Genomic DNA, 14294 nt, shown 5'->3' with positions numbered 1-14294 from the left:
TCTTCTTTTTTTTTTTTTTTTCCTTGAGGAATGGAGCTTCGCAGAGGTTGCCTTTAGATTCAACAGTTCAGAGCAGGGCTGACGAGCCTGCAGGGGTCCCCAGAGGCGGTGGTCCCTACGCCTGTGTGGATAAGGCTCTGAGCCTGCCTGTGTCTTTTCTGCCTCTTGTTGTGTGCGGTTGTTCGGCGATCACCTTTGTGTGTCTTCTGTCTGTTTAAACTTCAGGATGGCTCGTTTCGGGGAGGCGGTGGTCGTTGGCAGGCCAGGCTCAGGCGATGGAGACTCGGACCAGAGCAGGAACCGACAAGGAACCCCAGTACCGGCCTCGGGGCCAGCAGCTGCCTACAAGCAGTCAAAAGCGCAGAGGGCGCGGACTATGGCTTTGTACAACCCCATACCAGTCCGGCAGAACTGTTTCACGGTCAACAGATCCCTGTTCATCTTCGGAGAAGATAACATTGTCAGGAAATACGCCAAGAAGCTCATCGATTGGCCATATCCTTTCTTGCCATCATGAATTCCCCTCTCCCCCTTTGCATTCCATCGGGTGAGGGGGGGCACCTAGCATGGAATCTATTCCCCACCCCTTCCTGGTGCCAAAATTTGCCCCTTTGCTCAAGTGCACCCTACCTTGGTTGCATCCAAGGGGCAAGCCTGATGCCCTGGAGACCTATTTGGGCACTAGTGGTTTTCAAGGTAAGACTTTTGGTTTGGGGATTATTTTCCATGTAGAAATCTCTAGTGTACTTAGGTGCCTGGTGTGGAGGCATCTGCCTCTTTCTGGGCTTTGTCTGTTTCTCGGCCACCCACAAAGTCCTAACCCTTTCCATGTGGTTTGGCTTACCTCAAATCTCAGGGATTCTTTCGTAACCAGTCCTCTCTTTTCCTCCACTTAAGCCAGCCCCTCTGCTCCCATTCCTACCAGCTGGGAAGACACTTGCACTGTCTGCCAGCAGCAAAGTTGAGGCTCTGGGAGGGCATTTACCAGACATGAAGCTCCACAGAGCACAAGCCTAACCCATGTACACAAGTAGACAAATGAATACTTATGAAACAGGCGTTGGGCTAGGGACCCAGCTAACTCTGGAGAGCAAGTTTAAGTTCTATTGAAAGTGAGTGCCTGTCTGCGGAGGTGATCATGTCACCGCCAGCCCAAGTAGCTCAAAGTTGGAGCTCTCTTTTCAGGCAAGGAGGTGTGTTCATCCTTTCTTGGCCCTGGGTTGCTTCCTAATGTTTGCCATACCTGGTTGCTCTCCCAGTATCCTAAACCAGACAGATCTACTGGGCCTGAACCCATCAGTTGAGGGTCAGAGGTGTGCAAGCAATTTTCCCCTAAAGCCAAGGGTGTTGCTCTTCACAGAGAGTGGAGAGGTCGACTATGGAGGTGATGGTTTGGGATTAAAAGGCCATGGAAGGAACATCTTTGCAGGTTTTACCAAGCGCACCAAATGCGGGCTGCTGATTAGGCAACTCACTGCCTGCTCTGCACTAAGAATTTGCATGCCTGACAAGGCCACTTGGAGTTGAGGGTGGTAGGGTGTTTCAGGGGATTACAGGAGGCCAGCCAATGTTTTGAGGTTAGATGTGGGGGATTGGCTTGGGGACAGGGACTTGGGTGCCTGTGGAGGCACAGTTCTTGGGAAGAATACACCTGCAAAAGAAACTCCTCCTCTTTGCTCCATGCTCCCTCCCCCCAGCCCTCCTCTCAGGTGTGCAGCAGCTGGAAAGCTGAGGCTGGGGGTGGGGGAGAGTGAGGGTCAAGTAATAGTTTGCAAGGCAGCTTGCTTCCCCCCCAGGGCCTGAACATCTCCTGCAGGCCCCAAGCTCTAGTTTTTGGCCTTTCTCTCTTTTTTCCCCCCCTCCAGTTCCCTGCTTTGGGATTGGCTGGTGCACGGTGCTTCTAGGCAGCACCTCATTAGAAATGAAGGAGCATCTCTGAGCAGTGATGCTTCCTGCTGATCACAATCCTCCCACAGACACCCCCTGGCTGGGTTTCTCCCTTTCTCCTCCTTGTTCTCCAGTTCTCACCTCCCCCTCCCACCTCCACAGAATGATCCGGGCCATAGAGTGCTTGGGTTGAACTATTTAGATGGGGGCTTGGAGCCGGGAGGGTGGGGGAGGGTGGGGGAGGGGTCTGGTCCCTGCAGTCATGCCTGTCAGTGAGCTGCACAAAGCGGACAGATTGCATTGTATCGCATGCTGCTGCGGCTGCAAATAACTCCTCGGGGCAGTACTCTACTGGTCTCCCAGTGAAGGTCCCTTCCCTCGACTGCTTTCTACAGTTCTTTTAGATTTCCCACCCACCAGGTGCCCCTTTGCTGTGACCTGCTTAGGACACCCCGCCTCCCAGACAGCCCCCTTCTCCGTTTGCTTGCAGTAGACAAAGCCGCTTTTCAGTCCTGCAGATGGCAAAGTGTGGCAGCAGCCCTCCTTGGCACCTCGGACAGCGCCTTCAAAAACTCCCTGGTTGGTCCGGGGCTCCCAAGTCACTGGGTGCAGCACATAGGGTACTTCCGGCTGGGCTCAAGCTCCGGGACTGGGACACGAAGCATGCTTCCAGCGCCAAAGCTTTTTCCTCTTTTCTGCTGCAAAGACACAGGTTTTCCACCAGGAGCTTTGAGAGCAAGGTGTTGCTAGGTTTTATGCATCCTTCCCTTTAACCAAAACTGATTAAGGATCACCAAAGGAGAGATTCCGGAAGGAATGGATTCTATCGTCATACTCAGAGCCTTGGCTACAAGTCCTGTCCCAGTCATCTTTGCTATCCCCATACTTAGACATTTTACAGCGTTTCTACAGCCTGTAGGCTGTTGTAACCTGTTCAGAGAACATCTGCTAAGACGTTGAGGGGAAGCTGGTTGGATTTTTTTTTCCCCTTCTGGTTGTACAGTGTAACTGACTAATGAATTCCCTCCGGTGGTGACCACGTGGAAACACTGTGCCTCTGTGGGTTCTGCATTTTCTTCCAAGGTGCATGGGCGCTAACTAGTGTCACCTTCCCTTCAGTTCCCAACATCCAGTTTCCCCAAATATCTGCATCATCTTATTGAGAATCAGTGTGAGCAGAGGTTACTTTTAAAGCGCTCTCACGAGGCTGCTTGGGCTCAAATCTCAGCTTCTCCAGAAGCCCCCGTGACCTTGAAAAGTTACTTCATTACTCTATGATTCAATTTTCTTACCTGTAACATCAGGGTGATAATAAAGAGTTACTGGGAGAATTCAATGGGTTAATGTGTCAAGGGAACATCACCTAATTACCCAATAAGCATCCATTATTATTAATGGAATCCTTTGGGGATTTCTGCTCACCTGCCAGGTGAGACTCATTCGGAGTGAAGTCAGTTAGATTCCTGCATCTCACTGAGAGTGAGGAGCCTCCTCTGTATCACTTGAGAACTTGTTCAACATCCAGACTCCTGGGTTCCTCTTCACAGTTGCTAAATCACACATAGGCGATTAATGTATCAATAATTGACTTACTCCTGGTGGTGGTAGTGACCAGTTTAAGAATTCCTTTGTTCTTTGTGGGGGTCAGGTTTTCAGAACAGGAATATTGCTAGGAAATGCTGTTAAGACCATCTCTGGTACTAACATGCAGTCATTCAGGTGTAGATTTTGATTACTGTGCACTACACTTTTTGAACTTTCTTTCTTTCTTACTTTCTTTCTTTCTTTCATTCTTTCTTTCTTTTGTGACAGAAAGTCAACCAAGGAACTAGGATGACAAGGTGTTTTCCCTACATGTCAGGCATTTTAATTTTATTGATCTGAAAGGACGAGCTAAGTAAAAGGTGTGATCTAATTTGTGCTTCTAGGACCCGCTGACTTTGGAGAGCCTTCTCTTGCTCTTCATACCGGCTGTCTAGTTCCAGCTTGAAGGAAAATGCCTACAGTAACCCAGATTTGACATGAAAGATGGTGGAAAGGCAACAGGCCACTCTGAATGCATTTCCTTTTTCTTAGAAGCTACATCTGCATAGGGAGATAATTTTATTTTCTCACGACATTCTCTTCTGCAGATGATAACGTAGTCTTTTTGAAAATGCTAATCTGATTTAAAAATGTGATATCCCGTTTTATGGCATTTCTCTCTTTCTGGCTTGCCCATCTAATAGATCTAACAAGTGTTCTTTCTTCCCCGGGCACTGGCTATTCTGAAAGCCCCTTCTGCTGGCTGTACTGCAGCCTTCTGCCCACTTTTTGCTCGGGGACAGTTACATGGGTAGGCGCCCGGGATCTCTGATATAGCCTACCCTTGTTTGCACTTCCCCAGGTCAGGGGTGAAGGAAGGAAATTGTATGTCTGACTTAAGAGATTCTACATGCTAGGTCGGCCGTGGGAGGTAGTTTTTCCTTCACCTGCTCATCATCTCAGCGGGCAAGCACATGTGTCGTGTAGAAGGCAACATTTCAGAGTAGGAAGATCAAATGTGTTTGCAGCCTTTGAGCAGATGAAGCTCATTATAGTGAGCCTGGCGCTGTGCATGTAGGATTTCTCGTGAAGAATTCCATGATCTCCTCAGGGCGCTCTGGATATAGGTCTGAGGCTATGCGTGTATATCACAGATTTCCCCCCTTGTAAATTGTTCAGTGAATTGTAAATTTATTTGGAGGATTTTGCTGAGGATTACAGAAAGTGTTAGTTCTCCCGTTTTGGCATATACTCTCCTTCTCTGGTTGCCTCTAAATATACATGCCTTGAAAGATAGTAAACTGCAGGCCTGGGAAGACATTGGGCTTTGATGTAGCTCTGGCAGGTCATGAGTCTTGACTGGGGACACTGGGAATGAACAGGGATGAAATCTGTAATCCTGCAGCCAGAGGATGTGGAGCCCTCATAGTTTTCCATTGACCCTAGTAGATGCCATGGCTGTAGTTGGCACAGAGGGTGCAGATTAAAGATGTCTGTCTTCTGTGGCTCCCAGGAGTGCCTGTTTGTTTTGTCCTTTATAGGAAGTGAGGGAAGCCTGGCTATGACAGTGAGAGCCGTTTGTAAGTGGGAGACAGCCTGGGAAGTGAGCGGGAATGAACAAATTCACAGGGACAAAACGACCTGAGGATGAAAGCAAACATACCTTGGATGTGATAGTTTAGTCTATTGGGTCGCATCCTATTATCCCCCTCCCCCACTTCCCTGCAGTTGCCGTCCTTTCAATAGGTGCAGCAGCACACAGTATGGATTAAAGGAGGAGGAAGAAAATAATGAGGTGAGGCCATTCTTTCTCCCCACAGAACCAGACTGGAATCAGTGGCTCTTCTGACACTGCCTGTCTCTTCAGAGCCATCACCATGCTCAATGTAGGCGCCCCTTACCGGCTTCTTTCTTTCCTCTTTATAGAAACATCTGGTTTCCTTCAGACTTTGTACTCTTATTTAAAGCAAAAGTGAATCAAGATTTGCTAAGCTATCAGAACTCATGCAGATCCCTTTCATTACCTGTTGGACCATCGGACTGTTGATCTTTATAGTCCCCCACTCTGGGCACTCACAAGATACCATCACCCACCACGAAAGTCCAGGCCCGCAGAGGACATCTGCACAATCAGTCCTGACCGTGAAGACAGGAAGGAGTAGACCTCAATGCAAGGTAATTAATCCTCTTTCTTTGGGGAGCCAGAGGGCAGGTCTTCCCTTCCTCTTTCAGCCCAGGCTTCTACTCATCATTTCATCTGTCTGTCTGTCTCCCCTTCTCATTTTTAGGTTCAGCCTTTGTGAATAATTCATCATAGGTGTGGGTTTTTCCTAGAATTTTCAGAATAGCGAGGTCATTTGCCTCTGCTTAGATATGACAATGGTCTTTTGGACAGGATCAGTATCAGAAACCAAGTTTTCTCATTAACTCTTCTGCAGTCTATGGTGAGGCTGTGATAGAGGGAAATGCAGCTTGGAGGACAATGTTTTAATCTGGAAAGCAAAGAATAGCTAGAATACATACCCTTAAGAGGGAAAGACAAGCCTCAAGAGGTAAAGAAAACAGCAGCACATGACTTAAAAGTCTTACCTGAGATATCCCCTTAGTAGAGAAGTAACAATTTCATGCCTTTTCTGTCCATGTGTGTAATGACTGTCTCCTATTGTTGCCTTCTTATACCTGACAAATAGGTAGCTGATTACTTTTGACTTAGAGATCATGGTCAGGAAGAAGGCATTTATGTTCCAAAGTTTTTGTCACTTAGACTCCTCATGGTACCCTGGCATCTTCGTGCTGATAAATGCTGAGCCCCTGATCTAAGATGCAGGCTTCTATAAACATTTTAAATCCCAGTGAGAATTCAGATTGGAATTGGGGTGGAGTGTCGCAGGGGAGCCCACTACTGCTGCTGCCACCAGCACCATTGTCGTTGTCACCGGCACACCACGTGACTTTTAAAGTAGTCCCTTAAAAAAAAAAAAGGTTCAGAGATATGAAAGCTGCCCATCATTTCCATTACCATATTCTAAGCCTACACAGAGAGAACTCATGTGGGCTCCCCTGTGATGTCTCCAGCGTCATTCTTAATCAAGAACAGAAAGCACAGCACGCAAGTTTTTAGGTCCCTCTGATCTAGTGTTCTCTTGTATGTGCAGCTCACTTCAAGGAAACGTCTGGGACACTTCTTCACTCAAGTATTCTAAATACGTTTCTTTAATTGCCATCTCTGGTCTTTTCTTTTCCCCCATAAACTCAGATGAATCTCGTTATCTCTATATCTCTGGAAAGCCAAGAATAGCTAGAATATATGTCCTTAAGAGGGAAAGACGCATCACATCAAAGAAAACAGCAGCACAAAGTCGTACCTGAGATATCCCCCTAAGAGTGTAGTGATTACTTCCGGGGAGTTGTTCTCCCCTGCAAACCCCTCTAACAGTGTTAGAGACTGAACCCTAGACTTGGAAATATAGCACTTGGTTAGATGCAAGTCTCAGGTTCCTGGGATTCGTCCCTGTTATGTGGCTCAAGTGAGAGGCTCTGTGTGTACCCATGCCAGGTGTGGTGTTTTGGTTCATGAGAGTTTGATCACAGCTGTGTGACCTTGGGGCCTTACTTCATCACCACCATTGGGCCTGCCTTAATGGTATCTCTGACGAATCTGGAAAGTGTGTTTTAAAAGGTTTGTCAGTCCTTCTGCCAGGGAGGCATAATAACAGGAGATGTAGCCGCAAGGTTGGTAACTGGTAAGTTGAAAAAGAATTGCCCTTGGTAGCAACATTTACGGAGCTTTTCTGGGGGAAAGACTATATAGTATCATTGTCAAGACACATGGTGTTGCGACTGGCCTCCTGAACCAGGACGCTCTGGAAACCCGTGCGGAGGACTCATTAGTTGAAAGGTTTTTGAAGTGTACCACTTTCCCCAGGTTTCATACCATTGTCTCACGGGGCTGGTCTGAGTCAAAAAAGCATGAAATGAATTTTCAACAGTTACTAACATCCTGGCAATTTCCAGCTGTGTGCTGTTAGGAACTAGTTTGCTACTGTTCTGTCAGCTGCCATTTCTTTCAGTAGGTGATTTCCATCAGCATCAGGGCTAATTCCTCATTTGGGTGCTTTGTGTTGAAGTCAGACGCCTGCACTCTACTGGTTTCATTAAGGCCTCAGCTTCCAAGCTTCAGCTTGCCTCAGAATTACCTGGTCGGCTCTGTTAGGATACAGTTCTGTGGGTGGGTCTGGGCTCTGCAAGTTGCTACTCAGTGAGTCTGAATTGGGGTCTCGGAATTCTTATTTATCACAAGTTCCCAAGTGTTCTTGCTGCTGGTGGTCTTGGAAGCTACAGAGATGCTGCTCCTTTCAAACAAGTTTGCTCTGTATTTTGACATACCTTTAGAGACAGCTTCATAAGAATTGCTAATCTGCCAGGCAGTGATAGCTCCTGCCTTTAATCCCAGCACTTGGGAGGCAGAGGGACTCAAAGGTCTCTTTGTGTTTGAGAGGAACCTGGTCTACAGAACAAGTTTCCAGATAGCTAGGGCTACACAGAGAAACCCTGCCTCAGAAAAACCAAACAAAGTAAAACAGCTAGGGAGATTATCCAGCCTAAACCTGCCTCTGCTACACTAACCTAAATCTCTGCTGTTAGCAGAAACTTATTTTTGGGGCTCAGATATTTTGGGGCTTCCAGATCATTCTATCAAAGTATTGATGGAATCTTGGGGATGGGAATACGGACTCTCAGTTTTATGACATTATTAACTTAGAGTGAGTTCATTCCTTTTGGCCTTGTGACTGAGAACAGGCTCTTATGGGAATAGGCACATCCATTTTAATTCCAGCACCTAGTACATTGCAGGCACATGACAAGTGGTGCATATTCTTTTATTGAATGATTTGTAATTAAATATGTTGCTATTGATTTAACAAGCATCAACAAGGTGATTAAGCTGTCTCTAGTACTGCTGTGGCTGGGATCTGCAGGACCCGGGCACTCTGGTGGTGGTTAGTATGGGAGCACTGACTGCTGGGAGAAAGTCAGGGGTCATTACATGAGAACTGGGAGTTACAAAAGACAAGTATTACTTCACAGTTCTCCTTAGAATTGCTCCAATTTCTATATGACCCACCGCAGGCTTCCCCACTGTTAAAGAAAATGCAGTGTTTATTATTTGAAAATTTTCTGTAAAACCTCTATTAATTGGCATCCAGAGATCTATAATGTAATGACAATTGAGGTTTCTAATGATGGCCTCTAGGCACACAGAATGCTGGAGTGCTTTCTGAATATTGTCAATCAAGTGTTTATTGAAGTTATGTTCAGTCTGAATGGACTACGCACCGTATTCTGGGCTTTCACAAACTATAAACCACATTCATGCATAAATAGTTATCTGTTGCAACTCATTCATTTTTAAATTATTTATTTTTATTTTATGTACATTTGTGTTTTGCCTGCATATATGTCTGCATGAAGGTGTTGGATCCTGTGGAACTGGGGTTACAGACGGTGAATTGGCCATGTGGGTTCTGAGAATTGAACCTATGTCCTTTGCTCTTAACCACTGAGCCGTCTCTTGAGTCCCATGATTCATTAATATTTTTACTTATCAGCTTGTTAAATTATCTCAAGTTCTCATCTCTGGCTAGAGAGGGTGACAGAGAACTTATATTATTGCTCTGAAAGTCAGCCCTTTCAGCCTTAGAAACCATAGAATCAGAGCTGTGTCCTGGAGTAATTGTGCCTTAGCGTGTGATTCAGAAGGTGGTTCTAAGTATTTTACAAAGGATGGGTGGCTCAGTGGACTTTACGTTTGCTTGGAGAGCTCCCAATGAAAACATTGAAAATAACATTGAAAATGGCCGCCTAGAGTTTCTAATAGAACTTTCATTGGGCATCTCAGCCAGGGATGTCAGGTGATTCCTTCTTCAGCTGCACTCTGAGTATCTGCCATTTATGCCTGAACTCCTTTCCGTGTTCTTTCACATGTTCATCTGTCATCTTCTCAACCAAGGTCAAGGGATGGTCTACTCTAAAGATCTTATTGAGAGGTGGTAGTATTTTTTTAAATTTATTTTTTAATTTATTTATTTAATTAATTTATTTATTTATTCGGTTTTTTTTTTTTTTGTTTTTTGTTTTTTTTTGAGACACGGTTTCTCTGTGTAGCCCTGGCTGTCCTGGAACTCACTTTGTAGATCAGCCTGGCCTCACACTCTGAAATCCACCTGCCTCTGCCTCCCAAGTGCTGGGATTAAAGGCATGCGCCACCACGGCCCTGTGTATTTTTATTTTCTTAAGGGTAAGCTCTACATTTTGTGGAACTTTAAAGTTGGAAATGACTTGAGTGGCTGTCTCGATGGCCTCTAGGCAATTGCTTGGCATACTGGATCTATTAGGTTTCTTAGTACACTGTTTTTACGTGGTTCCCATTCTCTTGAAAGAATACACATGCAATTTTGCACTCAGTATCAGGGCTCCACAAGTCAATTTAAGAACAATGATTGTGTTAGAAAATTCCCACGTGTCTGGATGCTGGGATACTGGGTACTCAGGAAGCATGTTCCCTAACTACATACCACAAACCTTCAGTCTAGTGTGATAAGAACCCTTTGTGAACGGGCCACAGAGAAGTGTTTGCCCAAGCCAGACTGCCATGAGACATAATCCCACTCAGAGAACATGAATTCCTTAGGGATCCCTTCTCCATCTCCAGACAGGCAATGACAGAATGCTCTGTTGCTTAAAACCCTTAAGAACAAGAAATCAAAATACTCTAGAGCCTCCATGTGTTTTGTTAGTTCCTTTGGTTTCTGCTGTGTAAGGAAATGCTGATCCAGTCCATGTATTTACTTAATGTCCTTGTGGTACTGAGCCACCTTATAGACGAGAACTCCTTGCGATGGTGGTTACGTTTTGATTTGTATTACCTGACAGGGGCACTGTATGTGCCCTTAAATTTTATCAGCTCTCGGTTAATTTAGATTTAAATATCTACACACGGCTGGTGGCAGGGCAGATAAGCCAGAAAGCTGTTTCCTCTGGGGCCTGATGTTTATTAACTTTGTAATTGAGCTTCTGTGGCTTCATGTGCAGGGTGCCTCACGGTCCACTGCGACCGGCGCAGTTTCCATCCCTGCTCCTGCTCCAGCCAGCCCGGTGACAGCGAAGGCCTCCAGCCTTCACACTTGCTCCTCTGTCTGTCTGTCTGTCTCTAGGATTGTCCTTAGAGGCCATTTTCTCTTTGACACCTTCTTTGATTGCTCTTGAGGAGACTAAGACCAAGCCCTTCCTCAGGGTTCCCATTGAGTCACCTGTGTATCATGTTTACCCCAACACTTCTTCCCACATAACTTTTGTATTGGTGGAAAATTCCTGCAAGGGGAGAAGCCATTTTTCCATGATTGTTTTTTTTTTTTTAATTACTAGAATATAGAACAATATAAGCATATTTGTTTCAGTGAATATTCTTTTGAAATGAGAAATAGCCTTAGATTTCTGACTTGAGAGTGTAGTCAACAAAACTTAGGGTCTTTTCACATTAGGAGATGACAGAATTGTGCCTCCAACTTAATCCTCAGTTTGATCTTTAGGTTGCGATTTGGGCCCTGATTTGTTTTGGGTTTGCTTTATATCTTTCTTTGTTTTTGATGTTGCCATCCATCGTATGGGGATCTTTTCAAGTGGAAAGGAAAGCCTCTATCTATCCATGGCCACCAAATCCCAGCCTTTCTACATTTAAACAAACCAACAGCTACAAGACAAGAATCATTATCTATATCTTAAGCATGGGGAAGCTGAGGCTAAAGAGGCTTAAGTTACCTTTCCAAGTCTAACCCCAGTGACTCCAGGGGATGGGACTCCAGCAGTGCACGGCCGTTTTCGGTCCCACACTTGTCATAGTCTCTGGACAGAACCTCTGCCCACTCTGCGTCATCTGCAGATTTGATAAGCAAGTGTTCTGAGAGTGGAGTCAAATAATTAATAAAAATATGGTTAGCATTGGGGACTCCCTTCTGCTTCTCCTCAGTGCATTAGTACGTACTCCTTGAGTGCTCGGCATTTCTCAAATCTTTTGACCTGTTCTCAAGCCAACGACACTTCTTTAGTTTGTCGGTAAAAATACTGTGGGAGATATTCCTGTCACACACTTCTCTGGAATCAATATGTGCTTTCATGACCATTTCATGCCTATTTTAAGCTAGGATAGAGCATCTTGCCTTTTCCAAAGTCCACATTAGGTACTCTTTTCAGAGTCTCAGATGATAGTTTATTTATTTTTTACTAGATAATAAAAACCCCAGGAGTTGAGGGGATACAGGCAATTGAATCTACAGCCCAGCTGTAGAATATAGAACCCACCAGTCTCTTGCTCAAAGCAGGAGAGTGTGTCAATGTTAAGGGTGTGGCTTGTGGATTCAAGTCTCAGTTCCACCTTTGCTGCTTCCTAGCTGTATGCTGTGGTAACCTGCTTATCTACACTGTCCCAGAGCCCCCAAGCACAATCTGGAAATAGTGATTGAACCTGCAAGGCACATCGTGTTGGATTTTTGTGGCATTCAGGCAAGACAGCACATAAAGAATATGTATCTTAGTGATGGGCACAAAGTAATCTGTGAATGACTCTTAAGTTATTAATATGTAGTTAATTATGGATGATTCAGTATTTAAAAACCTAGAATTTTCCCCCCTTCTAACAGTGTTATCTCGCTTTCTCCTGACTTTTGGCAGATTTCTAACCAGAGTTTTGCCAGCTATCATTCATGTGACCTCTGTGTAGGCCTCTTCAGATACCTGAACCTTGGGGTCTCACACCTCAGCTCTGAGGAGATGGAACTCATTTCCCCTGTCAGGTTAACCTTACAGGACTGTTTTAGGGCTAGCACCAGCTACTGAGAATGAAAGTCCTTGCAAACATATCAGATATTAGTACAAGTATTAGCGATGATACATGACGGCACCTGCGCTGCCACGGTACTGAGTATCGGGCGTAGGCCCGGGGGATTGACAAAAAACACAGACACGGGTCATTCTGCAAGGAGAATGCCAAAGCTTTACTGAGAGATCAGCAATATATATACTAGAGGCCAGGGAAGGAACAGGAGAAAACAATTATAGTCATAGGTCAGGCACCTGGGAAGTCTGTACCACACCGGGCAGGAAGGCAGGAATCAAGCTAAGCCTCGGGATGTTTTGCTCTCAAGAAACCTGTGCAAACAGCTCAGCTGGGGGTGTTGAGCCAAGCTCTCTGGTTCCCAACAGATACAGTTCATAAAAGTCCAATATTTAGTACTTACTGTATGCCAGAATATTGTGCTTAGTGCTTGGAAGGCGCCTGTTGAAATCATTCCTTGTAGCCACATCGTAGAGGTACTCGGTTATGTTTTCTGGGGAAAAGGCATGGAGAGGTTAGCTCATCCTCTTATTATGACACACCGAGCAAGAGCTGGAGGCCTCATTAGAGTCAGTGTTTTTAACCACTGCAGATGATAATGTTACATGAAGTTTTTTTTCTTGCTTTCTTCCAATTATTGCGTTTACATTTTTAAAAAATAAAATTTAAAGCATTTACATCAAAACTGGTCTTCTTTTGTATATTTTTCAAATGCTGATTTTGCACCAGTATCTTCTCCTAGGAACCATTCAGATTAATGATGCCAAAATCTGGAGGAACAATGGTGGGGAAGAATTTTTCTGCAAGGTTCTGATTAAAGCAGATCAGATGTTCAAAACCATTAACAACCTTAACCAAATGCATTGGATTTTGTTTCGTTTATAAAACATTGGTAGCCTGGCCCAACTGGAGGCATATGGAAGGCTCCCTGGTCACCTGACCCATTCTCAGGGCTCACCATCCTTCCAGTAAACTCTTTCTTGTCAGTTATGTTTCTTGGATTTGCAAGGTCTTTGTGTTCTGTCAGCATAGAGAGTTGGCATGAGTTTCTGTGAACTGAGGATGAAGCTACTGAAAAGATTGGAGAGCTGTGTGTGGGGCGGGGAGACTCTGAGCCTTTGGAAGTGTGTCCAGTGATCTCTGTGTACCCTGGAGGGTATTCTACTGGTGGAAGCCAGATACTGATATGTGTAAGCATGTAGGATTAAGGATGGACCACTTAGCTCCTGGAGAGCAGACTGAAGTCTCTGAAGCAGTTATGGAGTGGGCAGAAAAAAGTTAAAGAAACTGTCTCTCCATTCTGCTAACTTTGGATTGTATTTGCATGGAAATGAGTGTTTGTGAAATAACGGAGCCATATGGACGCACTGAGGTGCATGTGTTCTTCTGGTCTGTTGATAGAGGAGCAGTTGAAGGGCGTGGGCTTATCTGGAGGTGGAGTGCATGGGTGGATGTGGCAACACAGGGAGGGGGGCTGGCCTGGGGAATATGGTCCTATGCAAATGCAGAGGATCTGGACATTTTCACAAGATGGCACTCCCTTATAGAGAGTTATGTGTGCAAGTATTTACTTTTGAGATTATTGCCCCTCTTCAAGTTCTGTGAATAGGGTGTTGCACTTCTGGACAATCTGTCTGGTGACAGAGGGTAGAAAATGATACCATTGAATACCCAGGCCATGGGCTCATTTTCATCACAAATGTCAATGGACAAACTCAAGGTAACAAACCACAGAAACAAGTTCTAGGATATTATAATTATCTAGAAGTTTGCATACTTCTGTCTGAAAGGAACTTTGTTGAGAATAATATTCTCAGTAAGGTAGGCCATTTCTCTTTTTTTCTTTTATCTTTATTTTTATTGTATGATCTTATCAGCATTGTATAAAGACAGTCTACCAGGGCTATAAGCTCTCAGGAACAGACGGAGAAAAGCAAGCTTTAACAAATGGTTATTGTCTAATGGTCACTCTATAGTGTGTTTTTGAGACCTA

General features: G+C 45.0%; 1 protein-coding gene across 3 annotated transcripts in view; it reads left to right on the top strand.

Moving 5' to 3' along the window:
- Positions 1-226: 226 nt before the first annotated feature.
- Positions 227-14294, top strand: part of Cacna1e (calcium voltage-gated channel subunit alpha1 E) — a 309640-nt gene continuing 295572 nt past the window's right edge. For all 3 annotated transcript variants that reach the window (XM_052200273.1, XM_052200272.1, XM_052200271.1), the window contains exon 1: positions 227-495. In XM_052200273.1, coding sequence (XP_052056233.1) covers positions 227-495 — 269 coding nt within the window. The remainder of the gene's footprint in view (positions 496-14294) is intronic.

This window comes from Apodemus sylvaticus, chromosome 12 (genome assembly GCF_947179515.1).
Source record: "Apodemus sylvaticus chromosome 12, mApoSyl1.1, whole genome shotgun sequence".
Taxonomy (NCBI): Eukaryota; Metazoa; Chordata; class Mammalia; order Rodentia; family Muridae; genus Apodemus; species Apodemus sylvaticus.
The sequence above is the reverse complement of the archived record's forward strand: the minus strand, read 5'-3'. Positions and strand labels throughout refer to the sequence as shown.